The 25157-nt window shown below is 34.3% G+C and overlaps 1 protein-coding gene across 6 annotated transcripts in view; it reads right to left on the bottom strand.

Annotated features, from left to right (window-relative positions):
• The window catches only part of ZBBX (zinc finger B-box domain containing), a 117951-nt gene that overhangs the window by 12628 nt on the left and 80166 nt on the right, over window positions 1–25157 (bottom strand). For 3 of the 6 annotated variants that reach the window (XM_032341853.1, XM_032341862.1, XM_032341891.1), the window contains 8 exons: window positions 22785–22894; window positions 22302–22402; window positions 21070–21149; window positions 18780–18919; window positions 13621–13928; window positions 9921–10074; window positions 9006–9122; window positions 2289–2546 (listed from right to left, as the gene is read on the bottom strand). In XM_032341853.1, the coding sequence (XP_032197744.1) occupies window positions 2289–2546; window positions 9006–9122; window positions 9921–10074; window positions 13621–13928; window positions 18780–18919; window positions 21070–21149; window positions 22302–22402; window positions 22785–22894 (1268 nt within the window). The remainder of the gene's footprint in view (window positions 1–2288; window positions 2547–9005; window positions 9123–9920; window positions 10075–13620; window positions 13929–18779; window positions 18920–21069; window positions 21150–22301; window positions 22403–22784; window positions 22895–25157) is intronic. The other 3 variants (XM_032341871.1, XM_032341882.1, XM_032341897.1) reach the window with 3 other exon arrangements.

Below are 25157 nucleotides of genomic sequence, written 5' to 3'. Positions count from 1 at the left end.
GGTTAAAATAGTTGAAGAAAATATAAATACATACATTGTACAAAGAAGATCCAACATTGATAAAATAGATTTGTCAGCAGGAGAAAGCCAAATGGAACAGAAAAGCAATTCAAACACACAACAGCAGAAAATTTCTCTGAAAATAAGGAGCAGCTTATTCTACAGAAAGAAAAAGAGCCCTGGGCTTTAAGAAATGCTCAATTATCGATATTGAAACACATTCCTGGTCCAGTTACTGAATTTCAAAGATAAAGAAAAATATTCTTCAAACATCTAGTCTGGAAAGAAGCCCTCACTTGGAAGAGAGAGAGTGAAGAAAGAAATCAGGGTAACCTGAGACTACGTCATAACAGAATTCAGACCCAGAAAACAAAGAACCAGTACGTACAAGGTTTACAAGTAAAATGACCCAAGGAACTTACCCTCCACTGATACGCCGTTGAAATATAAAGGAAGCACATTCTCAAACATGAAAGAACTCGAGTGGCAGAGCTACCATGAGCCCTACTTGGGAGGAAAACTACTTGACAATTAAATTTAACCAAACAAAGTTTAAAAAAAAAAAAAAACTGTGCTAAACTAACTAGCATCAATAATCAGGGACAGAAGACAGTGGAGAAATGTCTATTAGGTGCAGAGGAAAAAAGTTGTGATTCCCTAAGTTAATCTAGCTAACTTGCCAATTGACCAAAAAGTTGAAACAGGCATTCTGAAGAATTCCACAATCAGATCTTCTAGAGATGAATCAAAATAAAAGGTCAGAATTGGAAAGTCATAATAAAAATGCTAGTACTGACCATTTAATCTAATATGAATTTTCACTAAGAAAATGAAAAAGGAAACCTCAAAAAATGGAAAATAATAAAATTAAAATAGCAATACATTCTATTATAAATATAATATATAAATATATGTATATATTTGTATATATAATTTTTATATAAAATACAGTTATAACCACATGTGGTTTTAAAAAAAAAGAACAGGGGCACCGAGTGGTGCAGGCAGTTGAAACTCTTACATTTGGTTTCTGCTCAGGTCCCTATCTCAGGGACCTGAGATCAAGCCCCACCTTGTGTTTATCAGCTTAGCAGGAGTCTGCTCAAGTTTCTCTCTCCCTCTTCCCTTCCTTTGTGTGTGCATTATATATATATATATATATATATCTCAAATAAATGGATAAATCTTTAAAAAAAAAAAAAGAACTGAGTCCTCTTATTATACGGATTTAATCGTTATTGTCTAAAACTAAGTCATATATAGTTATAAATGGCCTTCATAGCTTAATGTTTCCTTTTTCCTTTTTCCTTAATTTTTAAAGGGATATTTATAAAAAGCTATGGGATATACTATATAAAATTGCCAATATCCCACTGTTTCTTGGGTACAAAACGGCAGTTTCATATATTTCAACTTCATATTTTTGTAATAAAAAAATACTTCTCAGAAATGTATGATTTCCTTTGAATTTTTCTTTTGTGAAACAGAGTAAATACAAAATTATTTATAAACTTGTAAAGCATAAATATATTTTTATAGAATTTTTACTGTCTTTCCTTCAATCTACTCATCCTTCTATGTATTTTTACATGTATACTCATGATTTAAACAGATATATAAAATGGTGCTCATCAAATAGTATGGTTGTTTTTGGAAGAATAAGATTTTGTGGGGATTCTGGCTTCCTTTTTAGTATTTTTTTGTAATTCTTTCAAGGATATGGTTATGATTTGCTAGACTGCAGACACTGAGGTTTAGGAAGGAGAATGCACAAGTATAAATTCCCCTTAAACTGGTCCGCCAACCAGCATTGACATCAATTGGGTACTTGTCAGATGTGCAGAATCCCGGTGCAACCCCAGAATCTGCATTGTAACAAGATCCCCAGGGCGTTTATATACACACTGAAATTTGAAAAATACTGCTTTAAAAGATCTAACAGCTCAAATCCCAACAAGGGTGTTGGGCGGTGGCTTTCAGGAAGCTACAGAAATTAACCACTCAGTGGGGTTTGTAGAAAGGAGAAAAAAATTACTTTGTTGTCCACATGAAGTTCCTTGTGCTATATTTTGACTGTGTATTACATAAGCGAAGGGGACATCTCTAGTGTGGGCATCCATATGTTTTATAACATTCTCAGGGTGATGTCATGGGACACCCAAGGAAACAAATACAAAGGTTGGTGGTTGAATAAGGGAGAGGGAAAGCCTGTTTCCTTGGAGTGTGATAGGAGGAATCAAGCAGAAGACAGACTTAACATTGTCTATAGGGGGAAAAAATAGCATTACCTGCAAGATTTCTCAGGACATTTAATTCTTTTTCCAAACTGTCTAAGGTTTGCTGATCATCAGTGCCATCTAAGAATGGCTCGGTGTGGTGAGTAGTATCAATATATTCAATTTCTGAAATTTCAGAAGCGGCTCTAGACAATGGTCGAGCCCCTGCACTTCTTGACCGAGGATGGGAGGAGACAAGACAGCTGGAGCTTTTTTTAACAGAGTTGGAAAGGGATAAATTTGCTGTTGAAGGTCTCTGGGATATCTGGCCTAAAATGAAAAATAAAAAAATTTTATATCAACTTTTTTATGCTTAAAGGTATAAAATACCAGCCCCCTAAATCTAGAACAGTTAAGGTCATACAACAGAGTTTAAGAGAAAGTGTACTTTAAATTATCATGCATTCTGGTTTACCACAATGTTTTAATCCCAAATTACTTTCCCTATGTCATAAAGAACACTTCTGAGTTATTTTTCCCTTTCTTTTCTACATTCAGAAAAAGACAAGCTAATTTTAACTAAAACAAGAAATCTGTAAACCAAGTTAATTCCAGAACAATTCAGTATCTAATCTTCTTTTTTTCCAATATCCAATCTTATAATCTGTTCCCTAAACATCCCAAACTATGTCATGTTTCTTAAATTCTAGGTGATACCACACTATGCCTTGTAAGAGAAAAAAAATAAACCATAGAATAGACATGGGACCACTTCCCCATGAATTTTTTTGATGGTGTGTAACATTCTTCTATTGAGACAGATATGGAGACAAAATAATAGTATGCGAAATCTTCTAGAAAAACATGGGCTTTAAAGAAATTGAGATTCTATTTCTAATTTTCCTAAATATAAGTTCAGTTTCTGCTGCTATAGAGGGCACTTTAGTGGAAAAGTTCCAGAAACACAGATCTAACTTGGGTTATTACTTTGTTCCACTATGGTAGTCACAACTTTGTTTTGACTTTGTTTAGTTGGTTTCTTTAACATTTGTGTTTCTTTCATAGCAGGAAAAAAGATCCCTTCAAATCTTACACTAACATAAAATAACTATTTCTGTCTCTTTCTCTATCTACATATATCCATCTATCTATTGATAGATACGTATATCTATCTTTTGATACTACTCACAAAATTCTTTAATGAAGGTCAAGGGAATATTCAAAGTACAAATTTAGAAATTCAGAGTGAAGGTATTTTATATGTACTAAATCACTGTTCTTATTTAGATTAATATTTTCATATTAAATATAAATATAAGATAACCTTGTGTCCCCTTAATGAGAATTGGCTTTGTGTAAAATGTTGGATTATTTAAAGAAGCACTACTGTCAATATCATGAAAATCATTATTTGAATGAACATATGCCATTATAACATTATGCCCACTCAATTCGAAGGAAAATGTAAGATTCAGAAGAACAGCTACAGGTAGTTGTCATGCATTAAACATTTAAAAACTACTGAATTTGGGACGCCTGGGTGGCTCAGTTGGTTAAGCAGCTGCCTTCGGCTCAGGTCATGATCCCAGTGTCCTGGGATCGAGTCCCACATCAGGCTCCTTGCTCGGCAGGGAGTCTGCTTCTCCCTCGCCTCTGCCTGCCATTCTGTCTGCCTGTGTTCACACGCGCTCTCTCTCTCTGACAAATAAATTAAAAAAAAAAAATCTTTAAAAACTACTGAATTTGTCTTTTTTTTAAACTTAAAAATATACTTTGAATGTAGCTAGTACTCCAAGAAGCATTCTAATGTAGTACGTAATTATTTAAGTAATTAAAACTGACTAAGGTAAGTCCCAAAGGGCACCAATTTTAATGAACATTTCAGAAATCAATTTTGAAAACATTTTTTGTCGGAATGAAATTATGAATAAATTAAAATAAGATTCTGACCTTTTTGTCTATGTGCACAGAGATAATTATGAAGAAAAATTATTGACAAAAATGTATCTATGTTTGAGGACATACAAATGCAAATATCCTTATGGATTACTTTAAAGGCTAGAATTTGGAAATAATTTCCCCTTTTACCTGTAATACACAGGAGTACATCATATATAAAATAAACAAATACATAAGAATACATGACACACAAAAAAGCAACCTTGCCATTCCTACATAGCAAAGCCAGAGCAAGAAGAGCTAACGTGGAAATGTGAGTATAACAATAATTCAACTATATGAATTGAAAGTTCTGCATCTGTGGAGAAAATGATACCCTTCTATTTGTATTGTGCTCTGTCCCAGTGAAGTAAAATTCAGAGGAATGCAGAACTCTGACTAAAATAAATCAAGTGGAAGATGTTATGAGGAAGAACCGGACTTCTGCCAACACAGGCAAATATGAGTCGAGAAAAATTTAGCATAATATGGATGTCCTTCAGAAGATTCAGAAGAGCACAAACACTTGCCGAACTGTTGTGACAACATCTGGTTGCCACAGTATTAGACGTTAACTGATCCCAGTTGAGAAAACAAGTACACTGAGGGTGGGACATGCATGCAGCAAACAGACCATCTTTTTGTGGAAAATAAGTTTAAAGACTAATATAAAGTCCCCCAAACATAGAAAGAGACAGCAGAAGCTTCAATCTGGTCCTTGATTTTATTTATTTATTTTGTTTATTTAGATGAGTATATTGCTCTCTGTACAGGCTTATTAATGTAGAAGCTTATTGATGTTACCGCTGGGGTTAAAATTTGAAACACCGTTAAGACTGACACTAATGAAAAGTGCCATGATTGAAGGGAGTGCTCTATAATTTTTTTTTTTAAAGTTCAGCTTGTAGATTAGGAACATAAGAAGTTCTTTTTAGAGTAACTTGTGCCATTGCTGGCAATGTAATCTTACAAAATTATAGATTACCAGTGACCACAGTTATACTCTGAAAATAACTTAAAAAACTCTCCTTGGTATTAGCTAAAGAAAATGTGCTCCATGACTACTAATGAGACTATGCTTGCTATTGGTAAGATAAAAGAGAAGGGCACTTTGGACTATATTAATGGGCATAAGAATACTGACAAGAATATGAAAGTCTGAATCACTCAGTGAATGGTATTTAGTACAATAACTGTTATTGCCAGTCTAAATAAAAACATTAGAACTGGATGAAATATCAATAGAGCAACATGCTTTTTGTGTAGTGTCTCAGTAACAAATAACATCTGATCAAAGAAGCCACTATTTTATTTCTGAATAAAGGTTGTGAAACATCATTGCCTTTTGACATTCTTGTTCTTCTGTGTAAATTACTAAGCATTTATACTTTAAAACATAAAAATGTATTTTCTAAGAGTTCTTGACACATAGATGGGCGTTTATTTAGCAGTATGGGTTAGTAGAGAGAAGGCTAAAGTGGGAAGCACTTGTCCATTCTCACTGAATTAGAAATCATCTTGTGACCAAGGCATGCAAATATATTTCAACCTACAAAAGTTAGGAGTAACTTAGGAGTTGGGACAGAATATCTCAAATCCTCTCCAACTCTGAAAGCCTATGAATTAATACCCAATTCAATTAAATTATAAAATCATTTGTCATATCCTGAAATTGTCAGGCACTGTGTCAGGTTCAGGGTGCTCAAAAGTGAATGAGACATTGCCTCGACCCTCAAGCTGTACTCCAAACTAACACACGGCCTTGCTCTCCTGCTTCCCTCCTTCAGACACGGTTGCTAAGTGCTGACAATATGCCAGGCTGTGTTCCATCACTGAGGACGCAACAAAGAAAAGGACAGGCTAGGTCCTCGCTTTCTTTCCAACCAAGCTTAGGATGAGCAGAAAATAAATAAGTAAAATAATTTCATCTATTACTAGTAAACAAGTACAATAATTACATCTATTATTAGAAACTATTATTAGTTTCTAGGAGAAGGAAAAATAAGGTAAGTGTGACGGGGGTCTCAAGAGGCTGGCATTAGTTAAGGTGGTTTCAGGAGGCTTCTCTAAGGAAGTAGCGTCTGGGCTGAGATAGAAAAATGGAAAAGAAACGATCATTTGAAAAACGGTGTGAAGAGTGAGAAAGACGCTACAGACCATTCCAGGTTAGATGGAAGAGCAAATTCTAAAGCTAAGGAGCAAGACAGAGAGTGGCCTCTATGAAAACAAAAAGAAGCCAGCCAGTGTAGCTGCACTGTGAGAGGACCACTGTTAGCAGAGTTGGGCAAGGCCAGCTCAGTACTGCTGTGTGATGTCTGGTAAGAGATGTCGTGGGTTTGTTTTTTTTTTTTTTCCTGTCTTCTATAAGAAGCTATAAAATGCTTTTAAGCAGGAGAATGACAAGATACAATTTATGCTTTAAGTTGAAAGAAAATGTGATTAGCTCCCTATAAACTATAAACAATTTTACAGCTATAAACAATTCACTCACTGACTATAAACAGTACAATTTGATAGAAATTACTTACTGAAACTTGTTTTCAAGAAAGGCAAGAAGTGAAATTGAGAGATAATGGACAACTGGCTTAGGCTCCTCTGGAATAAAGGTAGAAGCGGTCAGATTTGGGATCAGTCTCAGAGCTGAAATCAACAGAGTCTAGGGATGACTCAGCTGTAGAGGGTAAGAGAGAGACAAGAAAGCTCCTGACCATCTTACCAATGCTTATACGGTTTTGTAGACGGAGACAGAAAAATGGGGTGGGTGAGCAGGAGGTTTTGGCAGGAGTTGGGGAGATCAATGGGCTTGCTGCCGTATTTCATAGCTATTGTGTTTCTACATTCACAGACTTAAAAATCTTACAGAAGAATTCCTTTATCCACTAGTATCAGTTCAGAACATAAGATTTTGATAACTTGTGGCTTAGCCAGAAAAATTTAATTTTTATTTCAGGATACTGCTTCTGTTCAGAAAGTCCTTTCCCTCTGCCCCTAACTGGTACATCTTATTAATTCCTTAAGACTTAGATGAAATGTCACCTGGTCTCTAACACCTTGGTGATCTACACCTTTTAACAGCAAAGCAATCATTTTACCATCTCCATTCCTAAAAAGACTGCACATGTACCTACCTTTACTATAACTGATCACATGTACTATGATTATCAATTACCTGTCAGTCTCCAAAAGTATGTTATTCAAAGTCCTCTTACAAAATGTGTATTTTATATGGGGTAATTTATGTGTTTATGTATCTATATAGCAGTTTTCCCTAAGTATGATTTTTGGACTGCCTACATCAGCATAACATGGAATTATTGATAAAATAAGTGCAAATTTCTAGCTCCTATCTCAACTTTAATAAATCAGAATATTAAGAATGAGGTGGTGAAATCCACACTACAACAGGCTTCTCAGGTGGTTATGCTCACACTAACATTCTAGACCTTCTGCCTTAGCCTAAGCTCAGGGATGAGGGCGGCTTTTGTCTCACCATGTCTGCAGTGCCTGGCTTACAGTAAGTGCTTCCACAAATGTCTCTTATAATAAATTAATGATTTCAACTGATCACTCCAGATCAAGACTTAAAGGCATTTGGCATCTTATCTATAAAGATTTGTCCTGATAACACATTTCTCATAGCATGCATATGAATTTGTTTTCAGCAATATGTGGTAACTTAAAACAGTTCCTTTGGCTGCCTCCAGATGAAGCTACCAGAAGTTTTGAAGCTGCTTGAGACTTTGATGTGAGAACAGGTACCTAATTATAGAGCCAAAAAACATTTATAATAAATGATGGTTATTTCATGAAAAAAAAAATGTTTTAAATCTGGCAGATTATCAACATAAATGCATATGAAAGGGATCTAAGCTAGCCAGAGTTTGAATCATAGGATTTAGGGCAAGAGAGACATATAAATTTTGCATATTTGGACAAATCATCTGTAATTAAATCTCTGGCTTGAAGATGGCATTCAGATGAAGGCAAATAACCCCCTTGTCAAGCGTTCTTCCTAAACCTGTGAGCTCCTGGAGATCAGGGAACATGACTTACGCATCCCTTTTTCCTCAGGGCCCAGCATCAGGCCAACATACTCAACACATGTCTGTTGAATTGCCTTAATTCATCAGTCATCTACAGCAACTTCACATGAAATTCAGTATAAAGCAAACTTACTGCAACAGGTGTTCTTGGATAATAATAATAATGACATAATAAAACTACTGATTTTAATGATGTCAAAATTCTCTGCGTACATTCTCTAGGAAAATATTACAGTGAGATTCAACATTCAAAAGAGTTATCATAGAGACAATCTTAAGACTATTTTGGTTAGTGAATGGAGTCAATGAACGTAAATCAAAATTTCAGGGTTAACATATTCAGCACGAGATGTAGAACAGAGGTGTCTCAACCATGGCTACAGAAAGCAATCTTAACATAAACCATTCCTTTCACAAATGGCTATGTCTGATCATAATGTGAACCAAGTATATGATATGCAAAATCTAGAACAAATACACTGTGTCCCAGAGTGTAATAAAACTGAGTATGTACTTTATGAGGATTGTTTAAAATACACACCATACCTTGAGCTACATTTAAAAAATACTATTTACTAATACATTGTAGCAAAAATAACTAAGAGACTGAACTCATTTTGTTGAGAAGAATATGACAAGTCTTGCTTTTTTGGTTTTGGAAAAAAAATGTAAGGCAGCCAGTAAAATGAATAAGTTCACATTATGAAACTGCAAAAACTAATTTTCAGGTACCTAGTAAACTGCTCAGAGAAACTAAAAAACACAGTGAGTCATCAGTATGGCACTGTGGCCTTCCAGCTGATCTTACCCATTTTTCGTTGTGTTCTACTCGTTGACGGGTTCTGGGCACTCTGCTGAACACCCAAGGTGACTGCATTATCAGCATATGTACTTATGCTACGGTCTGGAATCCACTCTCTGTCTCCTGAAATGGAAAAACTGTAAGCTAATTTAAATCTTAAAAAGCAGAGAGATCCATATTATGGCTTTATTTTATTCATCATCTTACTGGATAATCTAAATAAGGAACATTGATAAGAGTGAGGGATATATTATAAAAGACAGAAATCTCATAAATATATAATAAAAACATTAGATTTGCATAGCTTAATAAAAAGAAATAAACTAAATTGCAAAGATATCACATATACATTTGAATAAAAACAAATACTTAAGTATATAACAATATACTTAATATATAATAAAAATAAATACTTTAAGTATATAACAATATAACATAAAGCATAAAAGTACATGAATAAACATATCTGAATACATGGGAAACCTAAGAATATAGGTGATACCAGAACTTGCAGAAGGAAATTCCAGCTATGTTTCAAAAATTCCTATAAATCCTGAGTTTTTATATTTGCTTTTAGGATGGTATTTAAGAATCATCATACAATACTTAGCAGCTAATTAACTGATTCAAAGAATTTCTATTTCACAATTTAGTAAAGGCTACATTTCTAAATTCTAAAAATAATCTCTCCTCAGTCTCATTATACTTATATTCTCTCACATTCTGAGAGTAGCCTCAAATATAAATATGTGGCAACTCACAGAGGGTTAATAATTTCAGCTGGAGAAGAAGAAAATGACTTTATTCATTGAACAGAATTGCCCAGTATTTCCGAAAATGAGGACGAGCTGTTTAAAAAAAAAAATGTCAGGAAATTGTTAGTTTGGTCCACAGGCCATCTGATTTCATGTCTGAATTTACCTGCAGTTGTAATCCTAGTACTGGAATAGCTGCATTCTAAGCTATGAGAAGGAAGTAAGTTGAGTCTTTCATTTTTATCAAAAACAAAGAATCTTTCAAGTCCTTGATATTGTTCAGTTATAGGCTTACTTCTGAGGGCTATTTCTTGTAACAACTAGGAAACAAAATATTCAACAAAATTAAGTTTATTTTATCTCATCAACACAAAGCAGCACATTCATTCATTGAGCACCTACTATGTTCTTGGCACAAATTCTCTCCTCATCAGATTTAGGTTCTTGTAGTGAAGACATAGAAAACAACACAACATTTATATATAGTAAGTCCTGAAAAATATATAAACCACAATTATCGTAATTATCTGAAAGTTGTCATCAATCCAAGAAGGACAGAAGATCACAAAAGAAAAGGTCACCTTTCTCCCTCCTTTTATTTTCTTCCCTTAGTGTCTTCGTGCCTAAGTTACTCCGGAAAACAGATTCTTCCTCATATGCTGTGCTTTTGAATTAGTATCTTTGTCTATATATAAACTAATTTCAAAGATGAAAGTAGAATACCAAAGGGAATAAAACTTGTCATGGACAAAATCCAAGTTAACAAAATATTCATTATGAAACAAACATCTATGTAGTAAACCGAGGCAAGAGCGAGCTAAGTTATTTGAGAAGGTCATACAATTAGAAACTAGCAGACCTAGGTTTGGCTGATGTGAAGCATAGGCTTATTTTCCCGCCCTACAAATTCATTTTGTGATATGCTTCATCCTAGGGAAGAATATTAATGGGATTAAAACATACATGATTCTAGTAAGTAACAGATTAGAGATTCAGACGTGAGAGCTCTAGATGGGCTTAAAACATAATCAGAGTGCTTTCAGTATTTAACAGTTCCCTAATGGATCTAATTAATGCCCAAATGCAGTCTGTTTCCAGGCAGTAAACAACACAAAAAATTATGATAAGTCCATTCAAATTTATAAGTCATATAAATGATAAAACGTTACAAAACAAAGCTAGTGACCAGTAAAGCACCTCCTTCAAAGACAAATCTAAGTTGGCTCTATTCATGGCATCTTCCCTGGTTGTCCAGGACACTGATTTTCAATTTATAGCAACCCTTCAGCTCTAGTGCAGCTCTTATTTGTATTAGACAACTGCAAATCTGGAGCGTTTTTGTAAAGCATCAGTTGAGAGATAAGAAAAAGAAAGTGGATTGGTTTGTTTCCCAGACTACTATTGATGGTGTCAAAACCAGAACCAAGAGCCCCTAACTAGTCCATGCTCTTCCTGGCACCCGGCCCTATTCCACTGCTGCTGCTCTACAACTTGGTACTGAATTCCACAGTTTCCACCTTCACGAAGGACTCAGTTTCTGAAAACTGAAGTGCAAAATGAATGATCGTGCACTCCAGTGCAAGTCAAGTAATACTACTGCTAAAAACTGCCCCCACTGCTCAATCTTAAATTTTCTACTGCAGCAACATAGATTTTTAAGTAGTCTCTGCTCAAGGAATAGCTTCTACTACAGCAGGAAGAGAATAAAAACAATTCATGTCTAGTCATCACAGATTAAAACAAAGTAGATTCTATCACAATATATAAAGCACTGTTTTCTGTGACATAATCTTTTACCACTTTTTTTTTACTATAGTAGTATAAGTAATCAAAATATGGTTAGTAGCTCTGTAACGCTTCAATTCTAATTATGAAATACTTTAAGTATGTAGATATATATTATATATAACATGACTTGATCACACAATTTAATATCAGTAATTTAAAATATTCATTTCACGGGTGCCTGGGTACCTCAGTCAGTTGAATGTCTGACTCTTGGTTTCGCTCAGGTCATGATCTCACATTAGTAGGATCAAGCCCTGTATCAGGCTCCACACTCAGCATGGAGTCCTCTTCAGATTCTCTGCCTCTCCTCCACCCTCTCAAATTCATATAAAGATTTTTAAATCTTAAAAAATATATATTTGCTTCAGATATCCATGCCAAAAAATTAGTCTTTAGAGCTAATTGTATTATTGCATTGAAGTAGACATACTTAATTCCAATGCATGTTTTTGACTATTACTACATCTGAATGTATCCATAAAAAGTTATGTCTTAAATGTTTCCAAAAATACTGACTTATCTCTACGTGTCCTTTTACATTTAAATTTTAATGCCATATTTTTTTAGATGGATCCATATAAATAGAAATAGTCCTATGCCATTCATTTTAACTGCTAGATTGCTTTCCGTTATACAAATTACCACAGATTACATATCTGTGAGCTTTGGCCAACCGCCTTTTATTAGGTTACAGCAGAGAATGTCTCGCCCTAGGGCACAGGTCAGGCAGGCTTGCACCCATTATAAAAGAATTGGGGTCCTTGTGCTCTAGGATTCCTCTCCCTTAACACAGGACAATGCATGTGTAGGTTGTCACTTAGTCCTCTTCATGAGGCCATGTGGAAATTGGAAAATTAGAGTTCTGTTGGCAGAAATTCAGTCTGATTGCTTTCTTCACTGAGGGAGGAGGAAGAAAAGCTCCTCTGCAATGAGGCTTTGTTTTTGAGATCTATCATCAGCTAAATTGTGAGAATGTCTTCTAGAAGGAATTGGATTTCTTCTGGCAGACACATTAAGGTATCAACAGAAATGGATTAAAATTAATGTGAATTTGTTGGCTTGGAGCTCCTAAGCAAGAAATATATATTTAAACTGTAAACCTATGTTAAATGAAAGCCCAAAATTTCCATTTTTCAGGTAAGGTATTTTATTGATCTGTCCCAGTTCCTCTGCAGAAATCAGTTTCTCTTCATCTTGTTGCATCTGTGAGCATGTCTCCCAGGGTATTCTTCCAGTGACCGAGAAGACTTCTACGGATCAAAAGCTTTTGCAAAGGTCTCAGTTCCAATTTTGCATTTCAAAAAGGAAGAAGACCCATCACAAGCTGGGCCCCTAATCCAATCCCCCAAGCAGAAGGGGCAACAAATCCATAGTCATTCTTCTATGGTTTTGGTCCCACCTTCACTTTAGGCGTCATGAAGATTCATTTCATATAACTTTGAAGGGTTGTTAAAACATTTGACTTGCCTAATTTCCAAAATCTGTATTAGGTAATCATGATTACCTAAGATTTTTATGTATAGAACAGAGATTCAAATATAGTTTCAAAACTGGGCATTAATGCAATGACGAGCTACTTTACTTTTTCCTCTAAGATGAAATGAAAACTATACCCCTATTTATTTATTAGCCATTTTTCTGAAGGAACCACCTTTAAAACCTTGTACTTACATTAAGCCACAAAGACTAGTTATATCTACATATCTGCATTTATTTCATTTTAACAGTGACTATATACTGTAAAAAGCTAGAAAGGATTTATTATGCTAAATTATTTCTAATAATAAATTTCATTTAGAAAAGTAACAGCTCTCTTACTATGGTGCATGAGGTGGGCCTTAAAGTGTTGTCACATAAAACCGTTTGTTATAATGGCATTTACCATATTAGAATTTTTCCTATAGGTCATTAACATTCTTTCCCATATGAGTCATTCTTCAACTGTCTCATGATAAGATAAGGTAGCAAATTTTAACTTCAATAGGTAGTAATGTTTAAGAATATAAGATGTCAATATAAAATTTTCTTATGACATTTCATATAAAATTTTTAATGTAATAAACACAATAGAGATTTACCAGTGGCGACTCCGTAGCTTTAGAATCTTCAAAGTTTGGCCTCTCATGCAGATTGCTAAATTCCAAGGATTCTTTGATGTCCTGAGGTAACTGCTCCTTAATGGAAGGTTTTTTTAAATCTATGCTTGGCAAAGAAGCCTTGCTCTCAAGTGATACGCAGGAATCACCAGACTTTTGATTACTCTCTGTATCTATCATTTTATCCTTGAAATTTCTTTCAGAAATGCTGCTTTCCCCTATTTTCTTAATGGCAGGAAAATAAACATCAGGATCCACAATGATTTCAAATTCAGTATCTGAAGTTCCTGCTGTTGAAAACAATTATTTACAAAACTTAAATAAATTAACTAAACTTAATAAACCAAAAGTTTTGTAGTGTAAACCTTTATCAATAAGCACTATTTTATCAACATTTCTTTACCGAGATCTCAGTGTTAAAATACATTTACTCTGTTAATGTTTATAAATGATAATCATAATTTACTGATATATTCAAACTTTAATGGACCAGACTAAAGGAAGGAGGCAAGATTTTATGTTGTAATGAAATGTCAAAATTGATGCACATTTTTACTTCAGCCTGTGGTTCAATTCCCACTTTCCTACATCTTCTCCCACTCCAGTTTTATATTGGCAATTTATGAAAAATAATGCAGAGAGAACCCTATTTCCACATTTTGCGTCTTTTCTTTAACATGCCTAGTGATGAGGTGAGGGCAAGGGGAGATCTGCAGATGAAAGAGCAGTAGCAGTTAGGGGCACAGAAAATGTTTCAGCTGGGACACCTGCCTCTGGAAAGCTACAAAATGAGCAAGATTATATTAGTCACCACCTCATTATGTCTGCTTTAAATAAATGAGTTGCTTTAGATCATTGGTTTTCAACCTGGGTGCACAATGGAATCACCTGAAAGTACTCTTTAAAATTGTCAGTGTATGAGCCTGACCCCAAACCAATTAAATCAGACACTGGGAGTGGGATTCAAGCACTGCTTCTTCCACCTCCCGCCACAAAGTTCTCCAGGTGATTATAATGTGCAGCCAGGGTTGTGAAACATTGGTCTTAATTTTAAGAAGAATAAAAATTCTTTAACAATTTTTATACCATACTGCATTCATTTTAACTAACAGTATGTTTATCATTATCCAGATGGAATATAGCTTCATCTGATTATCCCTATGCTCTTTCCAATATAAATATCTTCTCTCTATAAATAGATGGTATAAAATAGTAAAGGCTATGACTAAAATACTCTCCAGTGATGTAAATTCTGCCTTGCTGCCCAAAGGACTTACTTGTTGCAATCAAATGTTTGTATAGCTTAGCAATTACACATAGTATTTAGAACCTCCATTTCCAACAACTACCACCTCTTACCACAAGTACTATGAGAAATACAGTAACTTGTATATCAGAGAAATATTTTTACAAGCATAACTTTATAAAAACTGTTCAACTTAAGGAAACTTCCATAATAATGCTGCATTTTCCTCCTAAACTTCAATAGAAATTAATTGATTTTTTGGTACAAAAAGATGCTATTTCTTCTATATAAATGTCTACAACTAACCTCTGCAATATTTTTGCAAGATTGCAAAATTCTATTATAAGGATCAAATGTTGCTGAAGAGGTGACAAAGCTGCCTCTTAATGATCTTTAAAATATGATGAAGAAAGTATAGGTATGATTTAATTTAGTCTATTCAGTGGAAGGCCCAGTAAGCCATAAAAATCAGATGTCTTGGTTCAACATTTGAAAACCAATTAATTGAATATGTCACATCAAGAGGTTAAAGAAAAATCACAAGATCATATCAATAGATGCAAACCAGAAACAAAAAGGAACTTCCTCAACTTGATAAAGACTATCTATAAAAAGCCCTAGAGTTAACATCATACTTAACAATAAACTAGATGATTTAACCCTACCATCAAAAACAAATCAAGGATGTCTCCTCTCACAACACCTTTCCAACACTGTACAAGTCATAGTTAATGCAATAAAACAAGAAAAGAAAATAAGTATACAGATTAAGAAGGAAGAAATAAATCTAATTTTGTTCACAGATGGCATGATTATTTATGTACAAAATCTGAAAGTATCAACCAAAAAACTCCTGGAACTGATAAGTGATGATTGCAAGGTTGCAGGATACGAGATCAAGATACAAAAGTCAATCACTTGCCCATACAACAACATGAATAAGTAGAATTTGAAATTAACAACACAATGCCATTAGTACTCAAAAACTGAAATACTTAAGAGTGAACTTAAAATATGTAAAAGATTTATATGAGGAAAACAAAAATCTCTGATGAAAGAAATCAAGGAACTAAATAAATGGAGAGATAGTCCATGTTCACAGACAGGAAGACTCGATATTGCCAAAATATCACTTCTTCCCAACTTAATCTATAGAGTCATTCAATCCCAATTAAAATCCCAGCAAGTTATTTTGTGGATATTGATAAAATGATTCTAAAGTTTATATAGAGAGGCAAAAGACCCAGAAAAGCCAACACAATATGGAAGGAGAACAATGTCACAAGACTGACACTACACAACTTCAAATACTAAACAATTGTAGTGACAAAGACAATGTGGTATTGGTAAAAGTATAGAAAGATACATCAATGGAACATAACAGAGAATCTATAGATAGTCTCCCATAATATAGTCAATTGATCTTTGTCAAACAGCAAAGGCAAAATAATGGAAAAAAGACATTCTTTACAACAAGTGGTGCTAGAGTTGGACATCCACATGCCTCCAAAATAATCTGAACACAGACCTTCCACACTTCACAAAAATTAACTCAAAAGAATGATATACCTAAATATGAAATGCAAAACTATAAAACCCTTAGAACCTAAAAATCTAGATGATTTTGGGTATGGTGATGACATTTTAAGACACACCCCAAGACCAGGACCATGAAACAAATAATTGATAAGCTGAGCCTCATTAAAATTAAAAATCTGTTCTGTAAAAGACGCTGCCAAGAGAATGAGAAGACAAGCCATAGACTTAGGGAAAATATCTGCAAAATACATATCTCATGAATATTATATCTCCAAAATATTAAAAAATCTAAAATCTCAACAGTAAGAAAATGGAGAGCTCAATTTAAAAATGGGCCAAACACCTTAATAGACCTTCATCAAAGAAGATACATAGATGGCAAATAAGCATATGAAGAGGTGCTCAACATCATATGCTATTAGGGAATTGCAAGTTAAAACAACAATGAAATCCACCCCACAATTTTTGGAATGACAAAAATCCAAAACACTGACAATACCAAATGCTGGCAAGGATGTAGAGAACAAGAAGTCTCATTTCTTGCTTTGGGAATGCAAATAGTACAGCTACTTTGGAAGACAGTTTGGTGATTTTTTTACAAAACTAAACATATTGTTACTAGGTGATCTAACAATTGCAATCCTTGGTATTTACCCAAGTGGGATGAAAAGTTATCTTCAAATATACATGGATGTTTATAACAGCTTTATTCATAATTGCCAAAATCCAGAATCAACACGTTGTCCTTCAATAAGTGAATGTATAAATAAATTGTGATACATCCAGATAATGAAATATTATTCAGTACTAAAAAAAAGAGCTATCAAGCCATGAAAAGACATGGAGGCACCTTTAAGTGCATATTACTAGGTGAAAAAAGCCAATATGAAAAGATTGCACATCATATCATTCCAGCTTGACATACATACATGACATTCTGGAAAAGGCTAAACTATAAAGTGAAAAGATCAGTGGTTGCCAGGAGTTAGGAGGCAGGGAGGTAACATAAAAAGGCAGGGCACTATAATGATTTTTTTATGATACTATAATGGTGGATACATGTCATTATAAATTTGTCCAAACCCACAGAATGTACAATATCAAGAGTGAACCCTAATGTGAACTATGGATGTTGGGTGATAATAGTGTGTCAATATATGTTTGTTGATTGTAAAAAATGTACTACTCTGGTTTGGGATGTTGACGGTAGCAGAAGCTATGAGTCTGTGAATGCAGATTGTATAAGGGAACGATCTGTATATCCTGCTCAGTTTTGCTGTGAACCTAAAACTGCTTTAAAAAGTCAAGTCTATTTACATAAATCAAGTATCTTGTAAAGTAACACTTAATGGATATTTATATTCAGCATTTCCTCAAAGACAACTGGAACACCATGCTCCAGGTAGGTAAGAAAATATCTTTTTGGAGCCCTGTGAAGTCCTAAATTCCCATGTGGATATAGTTCATAGTTGGTCATAATAATTTAGAGGCTTATTAGTTGAAGATGTCAAGACCAGCAGGATTATCACAAATCATGGCTCTACCATCTATTACCCAATCAAAAGTAATCATCAGTTTTATAACTAGTTATTTTAAATAATGCTCTCGAGTATCTCTCAAATCTTTCATATAAGAAACATTATTAGTTTTTCTGAAAATTCTAAAGAGAATAAAATTATATTAGAAAGGCAGATTAGAAATAATCTAGTTCCTATGTTTTAGTTTAGGAAAATGCAATCTAAGAACGCAAGTGACATATTCAAGGTCATACAATGATTTAAGACAGAAATGGAAATGAAATTTGACTTCCCGGACTAAGATAATTTATTGTGACTGTCTTTAAATGGTGCTCTCACCATCTGGAAATTGAAACCAGACATTTACACCCAGAATTCTAATCTATAAATTCTAAGGAATTTATTAGTAATAACAATGTAGATATATAAACATGATGATTGGTTTTGTTTGGTTTTATCAATTATGTGAAACTTTACCTCAAATTTGAATATTTTGGGAGATTTAATGCAAGGCAGGCAACAAGGTGTCAATTAGATTTTCTTCACTAAAAGCCTGCCCATGTAACCTTTTAAATGCTAGCTCAGTCCACAATAACTTTTAGACAGACCAGCCAACATTGCCTGCTTTTCTTCTGATTACAGACACTGTTCCCCATTGACTGAAGAGAGTATTTGCTAGATAACTATATCTTCAACCAAGTGTTTCTAAGTACTAAATTTTTGGGGCTTAAAATAAACATCATAATAAGAAAAGCTTTTACACACTGCAATACCTACTGGTTTTATTAACATGCCAACATTTATTGTTAATAATATTAATCTATAAGGAAAAAAGTTACCTTTTGAGTTATTTTTACAGTAAGAAGAGCTGTTGTTCAGATGAAGATGTAAGAGGTCTGTTTTTTCCTTGGTGGAAACATGACGTTGATGGATGTCAGTTTCATATAGAAAAGTATTCTGATAATCATGAAATGTGCAACTTTCATGTTTCAGGGTAAACAAAAGAGAAGAATTGAAAGAAATGATATAGAAAAGAACGTAAAAAGGCCCATCTTATTAAAATTACAGTAAAACCTTCAGGGAATAGGGTTATTCACATTAATTTAATATTTTTTTAACCTTACTATGGACACATTCTAAACCACAAGTAACTAAATAGTATTATGGATTTTAAAGAAGGAGGTAACTGGTCAGATCTGATTTGATGAACAATGTCAATTGAAAACCTCTTTTAAAAAATATTCTGAAATAAGTTTGTTCTTGATATTATTTCTTCTAAAAATGGAGAGTTATCTACTAGTGTATTGAAATCTGGTAAAATCAGGGTTTTATTACTTAAATAAACTTTTTATTTGTTTATCAATGAACTATCAGAGTCAAAAAGCAATACGTGGTGGGTTAAAGCCTCTGACTTTGGCTCAGGTTGGGATCTCAGTGTACTGGGATAGAGCCCCGCACTGGGCTCTCTGCTCGGCAGGGAGCCTGCTCCCTCCTCTCTCTCTGCCTGCCTCTCTGACTACTTGTGATCTCTATCAAATAAATAAATTAAATCTTTAAAAAAAAAAAGGGGGGGACCTGGGTGGCTCAGTGGGTTAAAAAGCAATAGATGATATTTATTTTCAATTTTTAATGATAGTTACTATATACTTGCATATGTACAATTCAAACAACACTTTCTATGAATTGAATAATATATTTTAAAATATCTAATATTTAATAATATCCATTATGCAAGCTTTACATAGTACCACATAAAAACTGGATTATGCTACTGTGTCACTTATGATTCTTTATGGTTCTCCTTAGAAAGAAAGAAACTTGGGATGCCTGGGTGGCTCAGGGGGTTAAGCGTCTGCCTTCCACTCAGGTCATGATCCCAGGGTCCTGGGATCGACTCCCACCTCAGGCTCAGTCCTGGGATCAAGTCCCACATCTGGCTCCTTGCTCAGTAGAGAGCCTGCTTCTCCCTCTGCTTGCTCTGCTTGCCACTCCCCTGTTTGTACGCCCCTTTTCTTTCTCTCTTTCTCTCTTTGACAAATAAAATCTTTTTAAAAAAAAAAAAGGGAAGAAACTCTACAGGCACCTCCATACCCAAGAGACAAAAGCATTGCCAAACCATGATCAGTAACTTTCTCTGCCTTCTGTAATACCCTACGTGGAAGTCAAAGCAAGACTTGCAATAAGACATATAAAAGAACCAAATTAGAGAGCAGATACGTCATTCATTTTCTTAGGAATACAGTAGTTCATACAAATCTTTTATCTACTGACTAAAAGGTTATCTCCTGCGAAAAGCACATTGGCTGCTAGACATCTGGGTCTCTGTGTCCAAACACGGGTCTTTTCCCTTAGGAAAGGGACAGGTCCAAGGATATCCCTTAGGCCCACTGCTATTCCAAAATGCTGATAGGGCTTAAGTTGATCTGAATGTATAAGCAAAAAATTGGCATAGGAGCTACTTAACAGAAATCTCACTCTGCTCTTTACCCAACTTAATACTTTGTAATCAAAACACATGAAACCCTGGCTGAAGTTTTAAAAGCAAAGAAGACCCAGAGTCCTTTTATCATTACTAACAGATACAGCTATTATTTTTCTCTTGGAAATGACAAAATTCTAAAAAAAAAAGTTACAAAGTGAGCTGTTATACTATACTATACTATACTATACTTATTTATCACATAGTAAAATCTACCTAGTAACTAATCTATAGTTTGGGAGCCCTTTTGTTTCTCAAACTAATCATTAATATAACTTTTTATTTAGGGTTCATAGCAAACTAAAATAAGAACAATTCAAAGAGTATCTTTGGAGAAAAGAAGAAAGCTCATATGACACACATCACCCTTGGTAAGTTACTTCAAATAACGATGCTAAAATCAGAAGTATTTATTAAATAATCCAGATACTAGGTAAGAATATAAACATACCATTATAACCATGTTGCTTACTATTGAATGTTGGCAAATATTAGCAATATTGTACACAAATTTAAACATGGCTTTAGTAAAATATATTCTAACATTGAAGTCACATGTTTTTTACATCATGATTTTCTCATGTAAAGAAATAGTTGATTTTGAGAGTAGGTTTTTAATAAGCATCAAAAGTGAGTTAGCAAGATCTTACCTTTGTTGACTATCTGCATCTGCTAACTCAACTTTGTAGGGCACTGGGTCTCCTGGTTCTTCAAATTCCTCTTCATAAGTCTTATTAAATACATGTAGTATAATATCAGTATATTCAATAAATGTATTACACATTAACCAGCTAACAAGTATGTAGTATTTAGAGAATTTTCTTCCTACAAATAATGTCATTAGCTTTCTGGCTATGTGCCATAGAACATGAGTTCTAGAAGAACTAAACAAATACAACTATTTGTTGAGGGCATTTGCTGTGTCAGCCATTTTATCCCTACTATCACACCTAGAAATAACACTAACAGCTGTTTTATTACGTACCTACTAAGTGCCAAGTAGGCTAGTGACTGAAGTGTTTTTAGTCCTCTGAACAGCATGTTTTTAAGCTTACTCTGTGCTTCAACAAAATAATGACAAGCACACACATATATATGCAAGCACATGTGTTTATTTATTCTATATCTTAAATTTACCCAGAAGAGAATTAAAATGTTTCTAGGCATACATGCAAAAAGAGCAGAAGTTATTAACCGAAAGAAGAAAGTGGTCCTTAAATAGATACTTCTTCTCTTCTAGTCTTTTTCTATGAGAACCACAGGGAGAGAAATATTGAGGACAAGTTGTACATTCAGCTACCAGATAACTAGAAAGTCAGAAATGTGCTGACACATTAAGTTTTGTCAAAACTTAAACCTTTCACAAAAGCTCTACCCCTGACTGGCAAGAGCTCCTGTTGATTTTACTTTTTGTCTTCTAGAGGTTTGTATCCAAGTTATTATTATACTAAATCCCTTAAATCTTAGTACTATTTTTCCTTTAAATAGAAAGTAATATTAGATGGCGTTCAAGAAACAACATGTATACAAATTATATTAAACAGATATGATATTAGGAGACTAATTTTTGTTTAAAAAGACTGATAACATAAAGACCTAAGCAAAACAAACACTAAACTACATTTATATAAGTTAAAAGTAGTACATTTCCCACACTACACACTTCCAAAAATGGCACAGTATCAGTACAGCTCAGAAATAGACTGCCTACACTAAAAATAATACTGTTTTACTCCTTTCAACATATTTAATTCAAACTCTTATAAATTTCCTTCCAAACAATGTTGAATTATGAGAAAAGTCTTCTTGAATATAATACATAGTTGTAATTACGTGTTTTGAAATTTCTTGTTAGGTAACAGAGCAGTCATTATGCACTTACATCATCCAGTTCAACTATTTTTAGAGATGGCTCAGGTCTCTCTATGTTTAGTTCTTCTACTGGCAGAAAAGGCGCTGGGTACTGTACTTTGGTCTCCTCAACTAGGATATAAGATTAGGAAATAATATCTTAAGAATATACTTCACCTGATAATTCCCTATCGTCAACTATTGTTGACTATAATAATGTTCTCTTGTACATCTACACTAATATGTAAATGTTATCAATTTCCCCACCTCAAGTTAAAATACACATTTTCTTAACATTCAATGTTTAAATAAATAAAATGATACAATTAAGGCAAAGTAAATCTATGGAATGGGAAGAGGAGTGTGCTTGATTCTGATCTAGAGACAAAGGGTGCTTAGTCCAACTGAAGATAATACAGTAATAAGTAAATAAATAAATGCAGATGCTGACTAATGCTTAGTGTGTAAAATTTGAAATGATAAATTAGACAATATCAAATAAGTCTGAACTAACCATCACTATCTTCATCACTTTCATTCTGGGAACACTGTGCCTCACTCGCTGTTTTACATTGAGGTATGAATGTATCGGGTAGCATGTATCGAAGTTGCTCCTGTGGAGTTCTACGAAACAAGAAAGAAGCAATTATAAGACTAAAATCTATTATGTAAAATTTTCCCTGATGAGATCTTGATTTATTTCACAAACAAGTGAGTATACAAAATTAATGATGAAAGCAAAGCTATGCCTCTAATTCACAGAAGTATGATTGTATAAGAGAATCTTAATCTACTAAAATAATTTTATAAATTAAATTAACATCACACAAGATTTTTCTTTTTTTTTTTCAAAATGTATTTATTTTTTGAGAGAGAGAGAGAGAGCACAAGCAGGGGAAGGGACACAGGGAGAAGGAGAAGCAGACTCCTCGCTGAGCAGGCAAATGGATATGGGGCTCGACCAGGACCTAACCCAAAGGCAGATACTTAACCAACTGAGCCATCCAGAAACCCCCACACAGGATTTCTCAATTGCATGTCCTACTATTATTCATTTAGAATGAAAATCAAAGTTATGATAGAAGTCAGCATTCTTGCAGAAGTCACATGGAGCCCATGAAACATATTACACTATTTAAAAAGCTAATTTATGGGGCGCCTGAGTGGCTCAGTGGGTTAAAGCCTCTGCCTTCAGCTCAGGTCATGATCCCAGGGTCCTGGGATCGAGTCCCACATCGAGCTCTCTGCTCAGCGGGGAGCCTGCTTCTTCCTCTCTCTCTGCATGCCTCTCTGCCTACTTGTGATCTCTGAGTGTCAAATAAATAAATAAAATCTTTTTTAAAAAATTAAAAAATAAATAAATAAAATAAATTTTTTTTTAAAAAAAGCTAATTTATGAGGGCCCCTGGGTGACTCACTTGGTTAAGTGGCCAGCTCTTGGTTTCAGCTTAGGTCATGATCTCAGGGTTCTGGGATCAAGCCCTCCATCAGGCTCCATGCTTACTGGGAAATCTGCTTTATCCCTTGCCCTCTCATGTTTCTCTCTCTCTCTCTCTCTCAAATAAATCTTTTTAAAAAACCCCTAATTTACAAATATGTGCTGTATCACAGCCTACGTAACATGTTGATAGGTACTAAGGGAACCTAAAGATATTCTTCTAAACTTTCATCAAGCCAGTAGGATGATAAAATCTGCTCCTACAATGTGAATGCAGTATGTTCTGGCTGTCACATTTATCTCCCAGTTAATGAGGTCTGATATGGCCCAACTCATATAGAAGGCAACAAGACACAGGAATTCTCAGAGGTCAAGATTATGCATCTGATTCCAGAGGATATTCCCAAATTGTCAGGAAAGTGGTACTTTTCAATCAAGAATATAAGTAGCTACAGCCCTTCCAGACCATGCCAGTTCATGGAGTCCTCGTGTAAAAGTCAGGGCCCTCTAAATGATAATTCTGTGTAGCACTGATACAAAGCTTAAAATGTACCAGGCTCTATTCAAACTAAGTTGGGGTATTAAATATTAATAGGTAATATTAAATAGGTACCAGTATTATCTTAATTTTACAGATGAGAAAACTGAGGCACAAAGAAGTAAATCAAAGTGCTCAAAGTCATTCAAGTAGTAAAAGCAGAAGAGGAATTTGAACCCAAGGAGCCCATGTCCCCAAGTCAATGTTCTTAACCACTAACTTTATATAACCTTTCTCCTAATTTGTAAAGGCAATAAAATTTGATAATCTGGCAGTCTATGGCTAAGTGCATTTTCCTAATATATGTAATGTACATATCAGAACACTCCAAAATATTTATATTATATTATTCAGCTTTGTTTCTTAACGGATTTGATGGGCATGACATCTTACATCTATAATTTAATTAAGTGATGGAAAATTTTAAAGAGTAAAGGTCAAAACAAACTGGCATCTGGCCACCAGAAACCTCTTTCCAGTCTGACACAAATATACTATTAAAAAAAAACCTCAATCACAAATGCACATGAATGTACAATTATCCAGGACTCCTTTTAAAGTAAAAATTTACCTTATTTAATGAGCAAAGCCCTGAACCAAATGCTTATAGAATCTAGACAACAGAATATTGGAACTATTGATTCTTTATTCTAGACTCAAAATTTTGAAGATAAAAAATGTAGAAGAATCAATGAAACAAGATGGAATTGGGAGGGAGACAAACCATAAGTGACTCTTAATCTCACAAAACAAACTGAGGGTTGCTGGGGGGAGGGGGGTTGGGAGAAGGAGGTGGGATTATGGACATTGGGGAGGGTATGTGCTTTGGTGAGTGCTGTGACATGTGTAAACCTGGTGATTCACAGACCTGTACCCCTGGGGATAAAAATATATGTTTATAAAAAATAAAA

The sequence above is a fragment of the Mustela erminea genome, chromosome 1 (assembly GCF_009829155.1).
Source record: "Mustela erminea isolate mMusErm1 chromosome 1, mMusErm1.Pri, whole genome shotgun sequence".
NCBI classification, from domain to species: Eukaryota; Metazoa; Chordata; class Mammalia; order Carnivora; family Mustelidae; genus Mustela; species Mustela erminea.
The sequence above is the reverse complement of the archived record's forward strand: the minus strand, read 5'-3'. Positions and strand labels throughout refer to the sequence as shown.